The 22,503-nt window shown below is 33.4% G+C and overlaps 1 protein-coding gene across 1 annotated transcript in view; it reads left to right on the top strand.

Annotated features, from left to right (window-relative positions):
* Positions 1–22,503, top strand: part of LOC145291561 (snRNA-activating protein complex subunit 1-like) — a 46,157-nt gene that overhangs the window by 17,021 nt on the left and 6,633 nt on the right. Inside the window, exons 3-7 of the mRNA XM_080137624.1 lie at positions 570–710; positions 7,856–7,972; positions 11,399–11,520; positions 19,563–19,605; positions 21,991–22,051. Of these exons, the coding sequence (XP_079993750.1) occupies positions 570–710; positions 7,856–7,972; positions 11,399–11,520; positions 19,563–19,605; positions 21,991–22,051 (484 nt within the window). The remainder of the gene's footprint in view (positions 1–569; positions 711–7,855; positions 7,973–11,398; positions 11,521–19,562; positions 19,606–21,990; positions 22,052–22,503) is intronic.

The raw sequence follows: 22,503 nt of genomic DNA, 5'->3' as shown, positions 1-22,503 counted from the left end.
GAGGAACTGCTTATTTATAAAATGTTGAAACTATATCTATATTTGTAATGTTTATTTGTACGCACTTATACACACATCTACAAAGAACATTATGAAACACTAGATGACATAAAGAAACTCATTGTATACTCACGTTATTATAAACGCCTTACATATATATAGACCCAACTATCTTTACACACTCGCTACATAATACTGTGCCATTCTATATATTTGAAATTTTTGACCAAGTTTTGCTTATGTTATGATCCAAAAAATCCTTTAAAATATTTTAAAGAAATGAAAATTTTAATATTTATTAATACTTATCAAAATTTAACAAAAATTGGAGGTATCTAAATTTTCATAAAACGGTTTCACCACATTTTACATCTTTTTGCATAAAACTAAATATATCCCATTCTATAATCTCTTATACCAAGCAACTGTTTTCCAAAATTCATAATGATCAGTTAATTAGTTAAGGAGTGAATCCTATACATACAAATATATAAACATATACACATACTTTATACAGAACTATATATCTAACTTTTTTCTTTTATTATCCATTCTTTTGATTTTTTTAGATTCGATTAACCATTAAAGATTGGGCAATTCTGAACAAATTTATTGAAGAAGCAATTTCAAGAAAGTTGCACGATATTGAATTTATCTTTCACAAACTTTGTGCTAGCAAAGCCTTTCTTTATGTTGCTCCACCAAATGAGGTAAGTGTAAGATTGTTTATAATTTTTCTCTGCAAATTGTTTTAGTCACATAAAGTTGAGAGCAAATGATGTCGAAATTGTGTTCGTATTTCTTTCACGATGAAACGTTAGCTTCTCAAAGCAGTGAAAGCAGGAAAAAAATGGTTGGATTTGGAATTCTTCTTGACAATCAGCATTTTATTTCTTCTCCCTCGTCGCCGCTGTCGTAATTCTATTTTCGTCCTCTTCCCAGTCGACAGCAAATTCATGTAAACAGAAAAAAATTGTCTTTTTATACTGCTACTTCAGACCATGGTATCGTCTAAATTTGCAATTATTTTTTTTTTCCTATTAGACAGGTTTCAGGTTCAAATGCTAGTGCTTCTCTAAAGAGGCACATGCCAAACGTTGGCGTTTACTGTTGTGGTTCTCCACACCATTATTACAATATTTTTATTACAAAATTTTTATTACGATATTTTTATTACAATATTTTTATTGCGATATTATTATTATGATATTATTATTATGATATTATTATGACGATATTTTTATTATGATATTTTTATTACAATATTTTTATTACAATATTTTTATAACAATATTATTACGATATTTTTATTACAATATTATTATTACAATATTTTTATTACGATATTATTGTTACAATATTTTTATTACGATATTTTTATTACAATATTATTATTACAATATTTTTGTTACAATATTATTATTATGATATTTTTATTACAATATTTTTATTACAATATTTTTATTACGACATTTTTATTACGATAGTTTTATTACAATATTATTATTAATTATTCCGTTTTTCTTTTGATTTTCTCAAAATTAATGTTCAAAAAATTTTCCTTGTAGTTATCTAACTAAATGTAGAGAATCCATTTTCAAAGTAGGTATTTTGAAAACTATGTTTCGTACATTATACACTGGTAAACATTATTCAAGGTATCCAAAACCAAAATTTTGTTTTCATATTTCAAATTTGTTTAGGTTGACGCATACACCTTGTCAAAAAAACATAAACAATTGCAGCATTCAAATTTGTTAAAAATTAGAAAATTTGCTGTCTTATATACTGTTGGATCAGAAACTATGACTAAAAAAAACTTTTGAATAAGTGAAAGATGTTTACTAATGTAATTTAATCGTAATAGAAACAATAATTCAAATTGATCAAATCAGCCTAAACAGTGGGTCAAATCTCATTACCCTTAAAAATATGTACACAAATGACAAGGTAATGTGATTGGCATGCGTAAAAGTACCCGACAACGGTGCATGCATGTTCTCCCTGGACACCCGTTGAGATACAAGAATGTGCTCACCCAGGTGCAATATGGGGATGGCTCTTGAGTCATTGGGTAGTTGTATAGTAGATTGCTCGTAGCACGTGCAATGAATTGCATTATGAGGAGTTGGTATGTTGAATTATGTTATGAGGAGTTGGTATGTTGGATTGCGTTATGAGGAGTTGGTATGTTGAATCATGTTATGAGGCGTTGGTATGTTGAATTATGTTATGAGGAGTTGGTATGTTGAATTGCGTTATGAGGAGTTGGTATGTTGAATTGCGTTATGAGGAGTTGGTATGTTGAATCATGTTATGAGGCGTTGGTATGTTGAATTATGTTATGAGGAGTTGGTATGTTGAATTATGTTATGAGGAGTTGGTATGTTGAATTATGTTATGAGGCGTTGGTATGTTGAATTATGTTATGAGGAGTTGGTATGTTGAATTATGTTATGAGGAGTTGGTGCAGTGAATTGAATTGTGGAGTTGGAAAGAAGTTCAAGCACTTTGATTGTTCTTTTTTTCATAACAAGCTATTTTGGTGTTATGCCCTTTGGCCCAAAGCTTATACCTGTTTGATGACAGTGACTCTGGGCAGTTGATAGTGAAATGGTTAAAGAAGGTGGAACTGATATATGGATTGAGTAGAGTAAAGCATATCAGTGCATCATCCCAATACGTTTGTCTGGCGGCACGTATGCTGTGTATCAATAATTGAGTGAAGAGAAACGCACGGATTTCAATTGTGTAAAGAGTCTTTGCTTTGAAACTCTTCATCATATGGAAGCAATTGGTCGCATGCAGATTTGCAATTTGTGTTTGGCAGCATGACAGGTTGGTGCTTGTGGTGTCCATTTATTGTTGGATTTCCTGAACATGCGGAAGAGCTCTTATGAGTGTCTTCTCAAATGGAGGACCTAGATTTGCTATGTGTGCTGGCATGAGCTGAAGCCATCATAAAGAACTGCATTGGAATTACAGAGTATGCTGCAGTAGCTGCGCAGGTGTCACAGTGCACACAGTGCATACTGATGCACTACTGAGATGTTACAACTGTGATGGACCCAATCATATGGCAAGCAATTGTCTCCTGAGATGCAAGACATTTAGAAGACATGTTATCGATGACAATAACGAGGACACATTGCTCAATGTTGTTCAGGAAATAGCAAGGAGCAAGGAGACAAGAACTTAACGCCAATCTTATCCCCCAAACTCTTGTAAATGTCGCATTACCAGTCATGACTGTTCGCATCAATGGAATACTATGTAAATCTCTGGACACACGATGTACGCATACACTGGTACACAAGTTGTGCTGTCGGTTATAAACAAGGAAAGCAACTAGAATACTCACGACAGATGGAGGTGCACTTAAGTGCTATGGAACTGCAGTAGTAAAAGCTCGCCATGACCATGGCAGTTCTGGTTGCAGATATAGAGACCTACTAGGATTTGACTTGTTGCACTGGATGCAATCAAGCAGTTGGAAGATGTGGTTGTAACTGGTGCTGGAGAAGTGATGTTTCCACACTGTGATCAACCAAGTTGTGCTGCCTTCACCATAAACATGTCTGCTTTCAATACAGACTTCAATACAGACTACAACAAGATGACTGAAAATAGGTTGGTAATCAACTTCCAATTACATTGAGAAACAGATTTGCAGAGTATCCAGTCCTTGCACAAATCTGACAGGCATATTATTGGGAATTACAGATGTGGATAAAAATGGCTAACTGCTTCCATATCCAGAAGAAAAGCTCAGATCCCTTCCTCACTACGAAGTCTAATTTCTCTCATGGCTATTCTGCAGGAAAATAAACAAAAGGTTTGTCCTGTTATGGATTATCGGGAGTTAAACAAGTATGTTGACTCATCTACAACCAATGCGGACATTTGCATATAAAAATTAAGAATGATGACATTAATGCCCAACATATGCCGGGCTAGATCTTTGCTGGGTCAATCTGCAAGTACATATCGCCAAGTTCCTTTAGCTGTTTCGAACAGCGGAGATTAAGGGAAAAAGATATTGTCTCGCTTTTGATATTTACTATATATATTCTTACTGCTGTTCGAAACCAGGATGAGATCATCAATGCAGCTACCTCTTATATCAACAATATTTTTGTGAATGAGAGTGTTTTCAGTAGACTGTGTCAAAGAACACTTAGAGCAGCTTGGTCTGAACACTAAAGTCCCAGAACAGCTGAGAACAGGTACGTGCGTGTTAGGGTTGCTAGTAGAACGAAGGAATACTTTGCTGGTGGAAGTGAACTGCTGCTAGTCATCGATAAACTTACTTGCCAAATTGTTTTGTTAGTCTGCAGGAAGCTGACCAGTCATTTCCTGGTTATGTGGTTGGTTACATGTCATCACAGCATTTGTTATATGGTTGGTTACATGTCATCACAGCATTTGTTATATGGTTGGTTACATGTCGTCACAGCATTTGTGAAATGAAGGGTAAACGTACTGACTACTGAATGGGATGATGAAATGAATGACTTGCTACTGTTCTGATTGCAGTGAAAGGTGTATCAGTGGACAAAAGGTAACAGTGTGGATAGATGCAAGTTCCTTTGCTACCGATGTGGTTTTAGAGAGTAATGACTCCATGACAGAAGATGCAAGTTGGCTCTGATCGGTACGGGAAGAGAAAAACATCAACTTGGCTGAACTCAATGCTGTTCACCTTACATTGCAATGGAAGGTGAAAATGATTCATTCACAGACTCTGCATGTGTGCATAGCTAAGCAGCTGATATCTTGTTTAGACAGACAAGTGCACACCAAAGCAGCATCTGAAATGTTGATCAGACAACAGTTTACAACACTCTGAAAATGAGCTGCAGATTGATGTCAAATTTACTAATAACTGAGCTAATCGGCTTACGAAGGTACCACAGCGATGGCTGCATGAAGTTCATATATTGACAAAACCTAGAGAACTTGTGTGTTTTGCAGTTGAAGGATAGAATCTTCCTCAAATACAGGACATCCACTGATCCAGCCTCAGTGCATTGACAGGCTTGACATCACAGAAACTGGAGCAGGATTTCAATGGATATAATTCATTTTGGAAATCAGCTATACCAGCTGATATTGATAGACTGAGGCCCTTTAGAATCTATTGCCTCGCTAGGATTCTGCTAGCATCATTGAGCAGTTGGAAATAGTGTTTTGTGAACAAGGGTTTCCAATTGAGCTGCTTACAGACAATTGCACAACGTTTTGTGGAGAAATATTTGCTGAGTTTGGAATGGATATGGGGTGCAAATGTACGATTTTAGTGCACCTTCAGAAAATGGGAATCGCATCATCAAGTGGATTGTTTTGTGCTCAGTTTTGGAGACGGTAAATTGACATGCCAAAAAAATGACAAAATAGCTTTGACTGCCTTACCTAATGCAACCTGCACTTATAAAATTTGTGTTAAGAGTATAGATGCGGCATTGTACCTGTTACTGCAGTTCTTAATCCATGCACAACAAATGTTGACTTGGTCAAGAATCTATATGGAAAATGTACAATTCAGTTCAGTATTGGTATTATGACAAAAAATCAATAACTCACACTCCATATATCTATTAAGGAATGCAACATAAAGGATGTGTGTCCCGGTCGCAGAAGGATTGTTCCATCAATGACCACATGGTTTCCTCAGATGATGGACAACAATGTACTCGTCCAGGGGAGATAAAAGGATGATAAAAGGCATATGTATATATCTAAATATGTACATTTATGACGTTTCTGAATTTTTGAGATAAGGATTGGTTATTCATAATATTTGGACTCATCGGACTACTGTTCTCATTTTGAGTGTGATTTTCAAACGTTTCGGCTGATGTAACCTCCAACCTTCTTCAGGTGTATCTTGTCGAACTCGGGAATGTTTGAGGATTGAACCTTCAGAAGAATATCACTTTTTACAATTGATTTTTCCAAGTATTCTAGCCACTGCACAAGGACCCGTGGCATAGTGTTTAGTATCTTGGTAAAGGTGCAGTATCTTTCCACCCACAAAAAATCCTTTAAAATATTACCATTATAGATTTTCGAGGTGCTGAAAATGAAAGCAACAGTTAAAATCCCAGGAAACAAGTAATTTTAATGATATGAATAAATTATAATTTTAAAAAGTGGGAGATCACTCTTCTATATTAATTTTAAATTAAATAAACACCTACTTAATAGCCAAGGTGGTCATAAAGTGGGTGCTCATTTTACATTTTATTAATATAGAAAAGTGATCTCTCACTTGTTTAAACAATAACGTGCGACCTTAAGGGTGAATGTCACATAGCCTACTTCACAATTCAGGTCATTAGCTTTCCAACGAACCTTCATTTGTTAAATTATGGTCAATAGTCGTTGAGATTTCGAACTTATAAAATCGCCCCCAAAAAAGTGGTATATATATATATATATATATATATATGAACAAATGATTAATAAAACATGTTAAAAGACATCTTGAAAAAGAGTTAAAAACATATTTAATTTTAAAAAAAAGGAAGCACAAGATAAGTGGATAGTCCCTAATCCACGGAGTTTCGAAGAAATACTCTCCTTCTCATCAGAGGGCAGGAATTAGCAAAATGCGGGATCGGATTTTGCATGTAAAAGTATTTAGTGAAACTACAGTAAGTCACAGATCTTACTTGGTTAAAAAAAGGGTGAGGTAAGGGGAGTAGGAGGTAAAAGAAAAATGATAAAAAGATTTCACATGAATGGATATGAGATTACTTGTAAATATTAACTCTTTAATATTTATAATATATTTTAAGTTTACCATTTTGATTACCTTGGTAAACTTATTTTAATTTATATATATATATATATATATATATATATATATATATATATATAGTCATCCACATACAGTACTGTTTCGCTGTTTCACAGCTCATCAGTGCGGCTAGACAGGCAACTACCTCAAGCCAGGATTGAAACCCGACCGTTTATACGGCAGTCAAGGCTTCTAACCATTACGCTATTGGCGGCTGCTTGAACGAGTAGTGAGTTTAACGATGTTTTGATATCGTCCGAAATACCTCCGCTCGATTTGTTTACACAAAGAGCGTCGCTTATATGCTAATGGTAATTCGTTTTTCACTTCTCAATATGCTCAACTCAAGGTGAGGAGCACTATAGTCATCCACATACAGTACTGTTTCGCTGTTTCACAGCTCATATATATATATATATATATATATATATATATATATATATATATATATATATATATATATATATATATTTGATTCTATGGAATGAAACTACATGAAAATTTGCAGGCTTTTTTGAATATTATAATACTATTCTATGGTTAAAATTTTATGATAATTGGTAAAAAAGAACCTATATTTTCAAACCAATAAATCATGCCCACATTTGCCTACATTTATGTATATAGTGTCCTAGCAGGCCAGCTTTAATTTTGCAGCTTCTGTTGGCAGGCCACTATATATATATATATATATATATATATATATATATATATATTATTTTTTTGAGACAGTTTAATTTCTAGTAAAATTTGTCATACTTCAGTTTAACATATTTTGTTGATCTAAGTTTGAAAAATTTTTTGTTACTCTATCAAGTTGGTTTGAATTAACATTTCAATTGTTTTTTTATGTTTTAATTTTAAATCGTATTTTTGTTGGTCTGTCATGCCTAAGTTTTAAAAAAAACATTTTATTCCATCATACTCAAGTCTGAAATAACATTTCCGTTTGTAACGCTTAAGTTTGAAATATGACCCTGTTTTTTATGTTCTTATGCCTTTTGTCTGTTTCTTTCCTTTTTCTTTGTTTTAAAATTAAGTCTTCTTTTTCAGTCACACGCTCAAAATATGATTGATCCATCCAATGACGATGATGACCTTTATATGGGTCAATCCTTCATGGAAAAAAAATCGCCCCTGGAAAACATTTTCAATAAAGACAGTATTGAGGTATTTTTTGCAGTTTTTATTACATTTTCTTTGTTATTTATTGGCTGAGAAACTATTGAACAGATTTCAACTAAACCTGGCATTCAGCTCCGTCACCAGTTGATAGTCTTATAGTAAATATTCTGAAGCAAAATTTTCTTTTCATTTCATTTAAAAAGTTTTAATGTTCGTGTAACAATACCAAATTTATTTTTCCGTAGCACAATTAGTCAGGAAATTTGACTGCTGGAAATTAGAAAATTTTACAAAACATTGTAGCATAATGCTTGTGAGTGCCTGGGAAAATATCAGCAGCAGCGAAAGATGGCTGGCTTGCAAAGAGATTAGCAGCAGCAGCAGTAGCCAAAAAACATGCATATGCAAATTAGAAAGTGTGTGCGAGTTGGCGCAAGAAAAAAAGGAAACAAAAGCAAAAAAAAAATGCACCATGTGGTCAAAAGTATGACGTCAAAGAAAATGGACGTGTAAAGGCGAGTGTAAGGTTGAAGAAGAAAAATGTACACCGGATGAGTTGGATGATTACGAGAGATTTTTAAGTGATGTCGAAACAATAATAACAGTAATAAAAGAAAATTTTGTTAAAAAATGCAGACCCAGATTTTAAGTTCATTCTTTCCTTCTTTTATTTGTAATTGCAACGTTACCACAAGAATATTTGCTGTTTTGTGTGCTGTTGGTTGTAAAGCTAATTATTTGAACAAGTGAAAAATCCTTACAAATCTAATATCATCTTGTAATAAATAAACATTAATCGTAAATCAAGCCAGTCTAAACATTCGCCAAAATCCAATCACACTTTGAAAAAACAGCATACAAAAATAATTCAAAAGTACAATTTTGTTCATATTTATTTCAATAGCTAACACGTTGAATTTTCTTAATGATTCATAATAGAGTCAAGATCAAATTACATTTTTAGTTACTAGTAAACCCTCAGATTATCAAACACGTAAAAACATATGAATATAAGTTGATAATAGGACAAAGGATTCTGCTTGAATATTCCCTGAAGTTTTCAACTTGATTTTTGCTTTTTCTGAAAGACAACTTAAAACCCTATATTAAGTCCACCATGTTAACAAGCGGTCCTTTTTCCTTTAAGATGTGGCTGTTTTCATATGTATAGAAACACACAATAATTGTCATATTAATATTGTTTTCATATGTATAGAAACACACAATATTGTCATATTAATATTGTTTTCATATGTATAGAAACACACAATATTGTGCACATTACATTGAAAAATACTGCAAGCTGCAGATCACTGAAAATAGTAACCTGAAAGAAAACTATTAATGATACAAGAAAAAAAATTGCACATTTATGAAGTGAAAAAGGTTAAATTATTACATGGAAATTTTATTAAAATTTCAAATTCAAATTGAAAAGAATTTCACTATTTACCTATTTTTGCACATCAAACTGGATAGTACATGATACAAAGTCGTAGGTTGAGTAAAGTTAATTTAGGTAAAATATAAAAGTTATACAAGGTAAAAAGATTTTGCAAAATAACATTTCTTTTGAAAGTCAGCTTCAAATCAAAAATTTTCCCAAAATAAAAAAAAAATTGTTCCCATTATTTTTGAGGTTCTGAGTTCAATCCTGAGCAAAGGTACAGACATATGAGTTCTCGACTGTTTAGTGGAATGTGACCTTTATTATTTTTAATCCAGAAAAAAAAGTTGATTTCTGCTTAAATTGCATGAGTTTTCCACATTTTCTTTGGAATCATTTTTTTTTTTGTATAAAATTTATTTTCTGTTAAAAATTACTAAAACCTTGCATTCTTATTTTTTTTTCATCATTATTTGGCTGGGTTTTATTTCTTATTTTTGCTTTATTTTCCTTTGTTTTGCCTGTTTTTTTTATTCTCTCATCTTCTCTCCATTTTGTCTTTCTTTCCTTTTCTCTTTTATGAAAGTTCTTGCTGAAAACTGAAAATGTCAATTTTGCCACAAAGATGAAGACATAACGATTCACAAAAGATAACTTTTACTTCTTATTTCTTTCCCTCCATATGAACACTTTGTTTCTCTCTCTTTTTATTTTGACTACTTGAAACAGTGACAGTGTGTGTATGTATGTGAGTGTGTGTGTGTGTGTGTATGTGAGTGTGTGTGACAGTGCGTGTGTGAGAAAGAGTTTGTTCCTTATATACTCCACAACGGCTGGGCCGATTTTTATGAAATTTCACATGATGATGAATATTTAGAAAATCCTCATTATAAATTTTGGAGCATAGCTGCTAGGCATAAGGGTTGTAATGTGAGCTATATTTAATTTTAGTTTATGCAAAGGGGATAAAAATACAGTGTAAGCCCTTTGTGAAAATTCTTGTAAAATGAATACTTCCAATTTTAATAATTTCAACGGTAGATATACATTATTAATATTCTCTAAATTCCAGTTTCTTTAAAGTAATTTTTTGCGGTATGCATTGCACATTTGACGATATAAATTAATGAAAATAGATACAAAGTTTATATATATATATATATATATATATATACATATATATATATATACATATATATATATATATATATATATATATATATATAACTGTAGGCTTTATTTAAAACAAGAAAGAATATTTATAAATTTTTTGTTACAGACATTAACTTTTGGTTAAAAATGCATACAACATATATGCGTGCATGTGCATTATTGATCTTTGCCGATCAAGTGCTAACTGAGATCAAATATTTTGCTTAAAGTTGTTACTGAGATAATTCATGTGTGTAGATTTTGTTTGTTTATGATTTTGCAATGTTTGGGCTTGCCTCGATAAAGCTGGATAGTATGTAAAACTTCATTTCATTATAGCATCGGTTTATGCATGTAAGACACACTTGGTATGTGTGGCGCACGTCGTCCCTGGTCGTGTGTCACTCAGAGGGAAAAGGAAGGACAAAGAGAGAGAAAGCTGATATCACCACCTATCGGCTGAAACATGAAACAGTTGTATATGTCTGGAAACTGAAAGTGTTGTGCATTGTGTCTGTGTGTTAGCTATGTATGAAACTCAGACTAATGTGTCTCCATAAATTTCAAAGATTATTCGGAGGCATAATATGGGTACAACCTATCATTTTAACGTTCCAATATTTTAGATTTAGATTGAATTTGATTCATAGTCATTAGATACCAATGAAGCAAGATTCCTTTAATTTGAATTTCTTTTTAAGACACAACTTAAAACTAAACCTTAATTTTTAATCAAAATCCTGTAATGAGGTTTAGTACTATTATGTATGTTTTTTTTTTTTAATATCTGAGTAAAAAGACATAAAAGTAATGCAGATGGGTTTTCTTCTTGTTCTGCAGCACTTGTTTTTTTTTTTTTTTGTATAGATAATTTTTTTTTTTGTTTTCAAAAAATCCTGAAACTTATTCCTTGTGTATGTTTTTATTTCCAGCATTTGTCAGCCATTCACAATCAATATCAGGAAATGAAATGCATTCTCACTGGAGTGGAAACGCCCAACCCAGACTGTTCTGTCAATATGCTGGATGTTAATACTGCGACTGTGATAGATGAGTAAGTTGTTACTAAACCATGTTTCCATTCCATGCAAAATCTCAATATTTAGAGGGTCTCTACTATCTACTTGTAATGGAGCTCAAATTAAGAATCTTTTCGGCTGCCACACTCTAGCTTAATGTACAAATATCTATCTTTCTAATATTATATAAAATGAACTTTATCTCTGTGTGTGTGTGACAGTGCATGTGTTTGTGACAGTGTGTGCATGTATTACAGTGCATGTGTGTGTGACAGTGCGTGTGTGAGAGAGAGTTTGTTCTTTACATACTCCACAACGGCTCGGCCGATTTTTATGAAATTTCACATGATGGTATTTTATGTATCTGGCAGTGTTCTTAGATAGGTTTTGTATCCGATTTTGACCAAAGTGAACACCTTATACAGCCTAACATCACAAATACATTTGAGAAGTTTTATCACCACACAAGCAGAAAGGTCCGGCGCCTGACAATCAGAAAAATCCCATCCCCTACACAGTAAAGATAAATACAAATTTAAAGAAATAAATGCACATTTGCTTATTTGTTTATTCATTAGCAGAAAATAATTATTTTGATGGAAGAACAAAGTTTTTTTTATCATTATTGCTATTGATTATTTCGAAAGATATTTCCTTATTAACAGTAAATTTGTTAGACATTATTTGAAAGATGAGAATAATAGTCCACAGAATGTGGTGCTGCTATCGCGCACAGAAATCACTTTTTCCATAGCTACCAACGTAATAGATGCACTGAGACTAAAGCTGCTTTCAAGACTGCCAGCAACCACTGTAAAAGAGTAATAAAAAATGCAAGAGAACTATATGCCCAGTCTGTTAAATCCAAGGTAGCTGATCAGCAGCTTGGTTCCCACCAATTTTGGCAAATAACAAATAGGATCCTGAACAGAAGTGTGCGTTCTATCCCAACCATTATCAATGGACCAGAGGTCATCTCGTCAGCATCAGACAAGGCCAAACTTCCCAAGTTTATTCCCCAGAACCGCTAGACTCTGGAATTCCATTCCAGGTCCCTGCTTCCCCAACAGTACTGACGTGCAGAAGTTCAAGTGTAACGTGAACCGACACCTTGCTGCCCAAATCCCAACATAGTACCCCAGTAGTTGTTGCCCCTGATAGTAGCCCCCTACACCAAAGTGGCAATTTGCCTTGTTTGGGGTGAAAATGTAATAAAAAAAAAAAAAAAAAAAAACTATTTGCAAAGAACTTTGCAGCTAATTCTACCCTATGCAACGAAGGCAATCAACTCCCCATATTTCCTCCTATAACGCAGAACACGCGAGGTAACATACAAATATCCGTGCATGAGGTCGCCAAGCTAATCAAGAACCTTGATTCCAGTAAAGCGACTGGCCCTGACGGCATCCCAATTATAGTGTTAAAAAAGCTTCAACCAGAACTTGCTCCCATACTTACGAAACTGTTTAAGCGCTGCCTTAAGGAGAAGTGCTTTCCGACTCCCTGGAAGACCTCATCAGTTTGCCCTGTATTTAAGAATTCAGGTGATAAGTCATCTCCCTCTCAGTTCAGCAGAAACAATCTTCTTAGTGAGACACAATATGGTTTCTATTCTGCAATATCTACCGCAGATGTGCTGACGGTTATATCTCACAGGATTAGTGAATCTCTTGACAAAGGCTTCCTTTCTAGGGCAATTGCTCTTGACATATCAAAAGCCTTTGACAAGGTTTGGCATAAGGGTCTACTTCACAAGATTTCCAGCTATAGTATAACTGGAAATGTTTTCTCAATCATTAAATCATTTCTCTCCGATAGGCTCATAAGAGTAGTGGTAGATGGACAAAAATCGGAGGCCTGCAGTATTAATGCTGGAGTCCCTCAGGGGTCAATCCTGGGCCCAACTCTCTTTCTGATCTACATCAATGACCTCCCTAAACACATACTTAAATCATTTGTTGACATCTATGCTGATGACACAACCATCTACGGCAACATATCAAAGGCTGTAAATGACAAAGTTCTCTCTGATTCTCTCTCCTCTGATCTCGAGCGCGTGGTTCAGTGGGGGAAGACGTGGCTGGTTACCTTTAATGCATCTAAAACCAAACTCCTATCCTTACATCATCAACGCTCTGATCCCCATCTGGCATCAATTGGGATGGATCACTCTTTTCTGGGAGAGGCCCCGTGTTTTGACAAGCTTCTGGGTTTGACCTTTACTCCTGATCTGAAATGGAACACGTACATCAAGTCTGTTGCCAAGGTCGCTGAAAAGATGGTGGGATCCTTCTACCGCTCCAGAAGATATCTCACTACTGATGCAATTCTCTATATAAAAGCCAAGTACGTCCAAGGATGGAATACTGCTGCCATATCTGGGCAGGAGCTGCTAAAAACAGCCTATCCTGCCTTGACAGAGTACAAAATAGACTTTGTGGCTTAGTGGGGGATGCCCTTTTCTCTACCCTGCAACCTCTCTCCCACAGAAGAGACGTTGCGAGCCTATCCTTGTTTTATCGTTATTTTCATGGCAGGTGCTCGTCTGAACTCCAATCTCTGGTCCCCCCCCCCGCCAATCTTTCACGAAAAACACCCGTCTAGCCGAATCCACTGAAAAATTTCCCCCACTCTTTATCTGTGCCTAAATCAAAACGTGGATTCCATGAACAAAGCTTCTTTCTTAGAACTGCACGCCTGTGGAACTCTGTTCCGTCTGCCTGCTTCCCACCTGACTACAATTTGGATGTGTTCAAGTCCAACGTTAACAAATTCCTAATGAACTGTCCCCTTAAGTAAACACTTCATTAAATCTCCACACTAACGTAATGTACTTACAATAACCCTTATCCCTGAGTGGCTTCCGGGACTTGATAAGTGGTGACCACTGCGTAAAAAAAAAAAAAAAAATCAATAAATAATACTCATTTCAATAATGAATTCCAATTAAATAATATAAACTTCAGTGGTGTCGTTAGATTCCGGGAAAATTTTTTAGTTTTTCAATCAGCTTCCCAATCTGAAACAAAAGCAAAATGCATCAAAATTGCCCGTAGTAATCCAAAATGGAATCAAATGAAACTTTTCGTGAAACTTACTTGAATGCTCTGTTAACAAACCAATTTCTATAATATACACTCATTGACTTACCTAAGTTTTCAAAAAGAACACGTTGGAAATTATTTGGAAGGTTATTTTTAACTGGTACAGTAAATGCAAAAACACTTTAATTTAAGAACAATCAACTTTTTTTGGATAAAGTTAGTAACAAACAAAGGAAATTATTGAATTCAATCAAATATCAAATATTGATTGAGATTGTCGGACTGACTTCCTCATCTTGGTTGTTATTGTCACAACGTTTCGGCCGTTTTGTCCTAGTGACATATGGCCGAGTGGTCCTAGACGTTGTATCAAAGTTTACAGTTACCCAAAGGTGCTGAGTTCAATCCTGAACGAAGGCAGTGAAAAAGTAACATTGAAAAACAGAGAATCAGCAACTATGTCCCAAAGCCTAGCTGGAGTCCGAACACGGTACCCCCGTAATAATAATAAAGGGTTGGGTTCGAGACTCCTAACAAACCGTTCACCTGACGAAGGCCGGAGGGCAAAACGGCCGAAACGTTGTGACAATAACAACCAAGATGAGGAAGTCAGTCCGACAATCTCAATCAATGAAAACAACTCATCTCAAAAATACAGACAATTACTTTCAATCAAATATATTTTAAAATTCCAAATACAACAAAGAGAAATGGTTGTTCTAAAAGGTGTTTCCTTGTTTAAAAAAGTCAGTTTAGCAGAGGAGAGGTGCTCTTCTCTCTTTTTTATTTTTTTTTTGTTAATCAAAATTAACTTCCTCCAATATTTGAGAGTTCCTTCCTTTGAAATTTCTTTTGTGAGAGTTTATATAGAAAATCTCCTCTTTAGTAAAGTGTGCAAAAAACAACATAAATTATAATATACTCACTTATGCAAATTGCTGAACATTGTATTCAGAATATTTCCAGCAAATTATGCAGATTGATATAGAAATGATTTTGTGGAATTTTTACTGGATCTTGCTAGTATATCCAGCGATACTTGGGTGGTTGAACAACTCTGTGTTCGAACCAAAAGTTGGAGATTTTCTTGCCTAGATAGTTGAACAAAATTTTGGAGTTTGAACTGCCAGTTTCGCTTCGAATGTAAACAAGCAGTGGTGTTCCTTAATGGAACATTGTAATTCATACTAGTCATGATACTTTTGAAGTGTAGTGTGATGACCCACTCCGACAATGTCACCATGTGAGTCTGAACTTTGCAACAACCCCTTTTTGCATGGGATGACAAAGGAGATGTCCAAAAAGTTAAAAAAAAAAAAAAGTCAGTAGACTTCAATATGACGAACGAACCGAATGTATCTTGGGATGACAGTAATTAATTGTGCGAAAAAAAACTTTGTTGTTCAAATAATCGGTTTAGCGCCTTGTATAGACTTTATAAACAAAGAAGAAATGGACATTCTTTTGCCATTTGATAAAATGAAAGAAAAGAGAAATAAAAGCAGTAAAGCGAGTGCAAAATGGAAAACTGCAAATGACAGTTGAATTAAAAAAGGAACTGATAGAAAAATCTGAAAAAGGAATACATGTGTCAGCACTTGCAAAGGAATATGAAATGGCAAAATCAACTATGAGTACTATTTTAAAGCATAAAGATTCTATTAAAGCTAGTGATGTAGCTAAAGGTATGACTACAATTATTAAACAAAGGCCAGAATAAGTAGAAAAGTTAACTTTTATTTACATAAAGCAATTGGCGTTAGCTGGAGACAATGTAAGTAAGGAACATTTACAATGATGTATTGAAATTGAATCTTTTGATAAGTGATGAGAAATTTGAATTTAAATCTAGCAGAGGATGGTTTGAGAAATTTAAAGAAAAAGTGGTATTTGTAGCATCAATCGACATAGAGAGGCGGCAAGTTCCGATAAAGTGGCAGCAGACGCATTCAAGGTCAAGTTTGAAAACTGTAAAAGAGAATGTATATTTACCTCCACAGATTTTTAATTGTGATGAGACGTCGAATTATTTTGGAAGAAAATGCCAAACAGGACCTTCATTGCACAAAAAGAGAAGTCACTTTCTGAGCATAAACCTATGAAAAATAGATGCACACTATTGTTATATAAAAATGCCAGCGGAAATTGTAAGGTGAAACCACTGCTTATCTATCATTGAGAATCCTCGGGCTTTCAAGTCACACAAAGTGATCAAAAGTAATTTAGCCATTATGTGGCGAGTAAACTCTAAAGCTTGGTTGACCAGACCTTTATTGAATGGGTTTTTCAAGTGTTGAAAAATATTTTTATTGAATGGGTTTTTCAAGTGTTGAAAAATATTTTTATTGAATGGGTTTTTCAAGTGTTAAAATATATTTTTATTGAATGGGTTTTTCAAGTGTTGAAAAATATTTTTATTGAATGGGTTTTTCAAGTGTTAAAAAATATTTTTATTGAATAGGTTTTTCAAGTGTTGAAAAATATTTGTAAAAAAAAATGTTGCCTAAACAATACATCTTGATAATGGATAATGCTCCTGTCCATCCTCCATCTTTGGAAGCAGATTTAACAGGAAAATATGATTTCATAAAAATCATGTTCTTGTCTGCTAATACCACACCTTTAATTCAACCAATGCACCAGCAGGTTATTGCTAATTTTAAGAAGCTTTACACAAAGTTTATGTTTAGATGCTTCGAAGTAAACAATGACATCAAATTGACCCTACGTGATTTCTGGAGAAATCATTTTAATATCGTTCACAGCATAAAGCATGGTCTGATGTTTCTTATAGGACCATGAATTCTGCTTGGAGGAAATTGTGGCCTAATTGTGTTACAGAATGTGAATTTGAAGGGTTTGACGATATTGCGAGTCTCAGTAAAAAGGCTGCTTTTGTGGAAGCTAAAGCCATTGTAGAGGATATTGTGTCTCTAGCCTAGGTTTGGTGGTGGACACCCATGATGTTGAGGAACTACTGGGAGAGCATGCATCTCAGCTGACAATAGAAGAACTTCATTTTCAAAATGAACAAAATAAGTCTGTTGAGAATATGAGCATGCATTCAGAGGAAGAGGAAAGGATGCACCAACAAGAGTATTGAAAGAAATATGCAACAAGTGGAATGATATTGATGCCTTCGTGGTTAATATTACCCAGATATCACTACAACCAGTAGACATGTAAACATTTTTGATGGCAATGTCATGTGCAATTTTGGCAAGTGTTGGACAATAGAAAAAACAAATTTCATTGGATAAATAGTTTAAACGTAAAGAACATTCCGTACAGGAATCATCTTTATTCAAGAAATTTGCCAAAGGGAGAAGCCCAGATTCCAATTTGCCTTCTGTTTTGATGGAAGCAGATTCTCCTTCCAGCAGTAACCTCCCTATCCCTCTTCATCCACCCACTTGCACTATCAGCTGATCATTGAAAAGTAAGAGATAAAAACAGTTCAATTGGAATTACATACATTTTACTCTCTTAGTGCATGTATAGATTATATTATTGCAATCATCTTAATATATGCTTATTAGTGATTTTCTGTGCAAATAAATGTATAAAATCCTCCAAGTTTACTGATAAAAAGGAACTTTTAAACTCTGGAACCAATTAACTATATTTCAGTTAATTTAAAGGGAAAATATTTGTTCGGTTGTCAAACCTTTTGGTGTTTGAACAAACATCTGGAACGAATTATGGTCGAGTACCGATGCACCACTATATATATATTAGTGACATACTCAGGATTTCATATAAATATTAATTTTTTGCTTAGTCTGTCAATTGATACCTGTCACCTGTGAACAAAGTTATTTTTTTATTTTACTTCAGTAGAATTTCTCAAAAATCAAGAGGCCCTTTCCTCAGGCTAAAAATTTACAGACAGATATTTAAATATTTTATTGAAGTTCTCCTTTGCCTCTCAAATGTTGAGTTAGTAAAAAATTAAGGACATTAATTTCCTCTCCATAGCTGACCAGTTAACTATGTTATAGTATATATTTTTAGTGGTCTTACTGGATTCATTTAGTCTAGCTAAGCACCCAGCTTAGCAGTGTAACTATAGGTTACATCACTTGGAGCCAGTGCAGGATAGCCATACTGAGGAGATATTATTTCAGTTAATTTAAAGGGAAAATATTAGTTCGGTTGTCAAACCTTTCGGTGTTTGAACAAACATCTGAAACGAATTATGGTCGAGTATGTATTATTATACTTATTTTTTTATATATACTTTATTAACATTTTTTTATATATACTTTATTAACATATTTTTATATATACTTTATTAACATTTTTTTATATATACTTTATTAACATTTTTTTATATATACTTTATTAACATTTTTTTATATATACTTTATTAACATTTTTTTATATATACTTTAACATTTTTTTATATATACTTTATTAACATTTTTTTATATATACTTTATTAACATTTTTTTATATATACTTTATTAACATTTTTTTATATATACTTTATTAACATTTTTTTATATATACTTTATTAACATAATATAATTTAGTTTTCAGATTGAAAAAAAAAACCATCTGTTTTAATTGTTCTAATTAGCCATAATTAACCGAAAAAAAGATTATCTCTTTTTTTCGCTTCATGTTGATTCAATTACTTTTTAATATTTCTTTATATTTGTGAATATTTAGAGAAAGATTGACTTTTTTTTATCAGTGTGGCCATCTTATTTATAGATGTGTATCTGTGCATACTACAACAAAGTATAAATTAGAAATAATAAGTCTCTTTACTTCCATAATAATAAATACTATTTCTTAGCTATGACAATACTACTACTACTACTACTACTACTACTAAAGATAATAGATGTAAAGAGGACTAGTTTTATGTAAGAAGAATATTTTAACAGTTTATGAATAAACGGTGTTGGTGGTCCAACAGGTCACAATCATCTCTAGTTTCTCTACAAATGCCAAATTCAGATTTTAAAATTATTTTCTTTAAAAGTTGTTTTCATTTTCTAAAAGTTGAAATTTTTTTATTGCAGTTTGATGAAGACATTTATGAAAGAATCTCAACTTTTTTACAAGGTGACTTTGTGTTTTATTATCTTTCTCCTACTTTACACATACATATATGGTACTTTTGCTAGTATATATATAATGTGTATGTATATATCTGTATATATAATGTAAATCATAGAAATAATATTCCAACGTGACAGGAAAAAGAAAACCCCAAATTATTTATATATTTGTTAACATTTCATCTTTATTTCGAAGCTTTCCTGGGTTGATTGTTTTGGAATAAAAAAAATCAAATTGATCATCTTGAGGATGTCTTGAAATAAAGACTATACATTGATGAATATATAAATAATTTTGTTTTTAATTTTGCACACACACACATATATATATATATTGTTACATCTGTGATCCGGTTCCGAGCATTGAGTTTAACTTCAGTCCTAGCACTCTGACTTGTGACTGACTGAAGACGCTGTAATAAAAACATGTATCAGCAAAAGGTCCTTCAATATTTCCATCCTCAGAAGGCTCAATGGGCTTAAAACGGTCCTTCAGGCTGAATGTTTATCGGACAAAAGACCAATCAAGGCTTGAAACACAAAGTTCCGATAGCTAAATAGTTCCTGCTGTGTGGAGCACTTCACATGGAGGAGGGGGGAAATCAAAAATATGGTATGAATATATTTGTAGCTAAAGTCATTTAAATTCAATTAAGTTCATGTAAAACACAGTAAAAGTCTGACATAGCGGGTATCCGCTGACCCTTGTGGTGAGGCAAGTTGTTTGTTCTGGGGTGCAACAAATCCAGTCTCAAAGTTCTTCAGATGACAGATATTGCCTTGTATTTTTGTTTTCTCTTCCTTCCATTATCTTAGTACTCCTATCTGATGGCCTTGTGCCATCCAGTTAAGGAAGCAGACTTCTTGAATAATTCCATATGCAGCCATTACAGGGTTTTTGCCACGCCATTCAACCGGCACCTCGTTTTGGCGGTCAACACAGTTGAACACCTCCATACTTTTCAGATTAAAATGAAGAAGTTTGAAATCTTTTTTTTCTCTTTTTAGGTTTGCACATAGTATATATATATATATATATATATATATATATATATATATATAGACTTGTATGTAATATACTGAGTTTTACTGGGTTCGTGTAATTCAGTAAATTTTCATATACCAATAAGTTTTAAGCCAAAGAGAGATGACTTAAAGAGTAAGCTACAAAATTATCATATTTCATAATTGAGTATTAATATACTGTATAAACAAAACCAAGACTTCAGAAAAAAGGTGTTGATAGCAACAGAAAGTGTATTTCATTTTAAGTTACAATTGTTTCCATACCAGTTCAGCAATTTCAAGCATTATGGCATTTGAAAATTTTCACAACTAGCATTTCTTCAGACTTCTTGAATAAAAACACTCTTGACAATAGAATATTTTTTAAAGAAAATTCCCTTAACGGAAATCTTTAAAAAATATTCTATTGTCAAGAGTGTTTTTATTCAAGAAGTCTGAAGAAATGCTAGTTGTGAAAATTTTCAAATGCCATAATGCTTGAAATTGCTGAACTGGTATGGAAACAATTGTAACTTAAAATGAAATACACTTTCTGTTGCTATCAACACCTTTTTTGAAGTCTTGGTTTTGTTTATACAGTATATATATATATATATATATATATATATATATATATATATATATAGATATATATATAAGAATCCTTGTCCGAGGACTGGTAAAAGTTAATTTTCTGAATGGAACAATGCCGTGACCTCAATCTTTTTAATGATCATTATGATCTACTTCATGATTCACTTCTGCATAATAAGAAACCACGAAAAACATTCGTCTAGCTGAAACCACTATCGATAATTTACCCCACTCTTTATTTGTGCCTAAACCAAAACGTAGATTCTACGAAAAAAAGCTTCTTTCTTAGAACTGCATGCCTGTGGAACTCTGTTCTGTTTTCCAGCTGACTACAATATGGTCATCTTCAAGTCCAATATAAACAAATTCTTGATGAACCGTCCCCTTAAGTAATGAATTTACCAAATTTCCACTACTAACGATTACTATGATATTATCCCATTGATTACCATACACTTATTAACCCGATTATCCTCAAGTAACCTCCAGGCCTTGATAAGTGGTGACTCCTTTGTAAAATTTTTTTTTTAAATTTCACTGCCGATTTTGATTAAATCTGAGGAAGCCTGCTTTCTTAATCAGGATCTCTTAACCTTGGAACGGACATGAGGTGCAGCAATTCAAGGGGAAATTGGACAGGTAGTGGGTAACTGTAACCTCTTCTGTGTAAATGTCTACCATCCTTTCTCTACGTGACAACTGAAGCTTATTTTATGGTTTTGCTAAATTGAAATTCTGCATGCTTCTATAAACCGTTTGTTTTTAGAAAATCTATTGTTGTCTTTTGTAGGAAAGCTGTTATTCAAACAAGAAAATGACTTCGAATTCGAATGCAGAAAAAAATGTTTCAGGTTTGAATTTTTTTACTCATTCTTTTTATTCCTTTTTTCTTACCTTTTTTTCACCCCAAACACTGGAGTGTGAGACACTACTGTGATAAGAGCTAGATTTATAGGGACAACCTGGGTGCAAAGTTGAACAGCAAGATGTCTCTTGATGTTACTCCCATGATGATTATGTTTTTATCTTTTTTTTTGGAATCCTTTGAGATAAGGTTTCATAATTTGTGTATTCATTTTTTTTTTGTTTTTTTGAAGACTGTCATCCTCATCTTCATATTGTTTCACCACATTTCGGCCAACTCGTGCTCTCACCTTCTTCAGGTGGTTAACCGTGACAGGATAGGAATGCTGAGTCATGTCAAATTTTCGACCCAAACCGATTATCCTATCTCTGTATACCCTTTATGTAAAATTTCAAATGTTTAGACGAGAAATTATCTGAGTAATTTGCTAGAAACCGC

Source organism: Euprymna scolopes, chromosome 12, assembly GCF_053919585.1.
Source record: "Euprymna scolopes isolate OS-2025 chromosome 12, ASM5391958v1, whole genome shotgun sequence".
NCBI lineage: Eukaryota > Metazoa > Mollusca > Cephalopoda > Sepiida > Sepiolidae > Euprymna > Euprymna scolopes.
The sequence above is the reverse complement of the archived record's forward strand: the minus strand, read 5'-3'. Positions and strand labels throughout refer to the sequence as shown.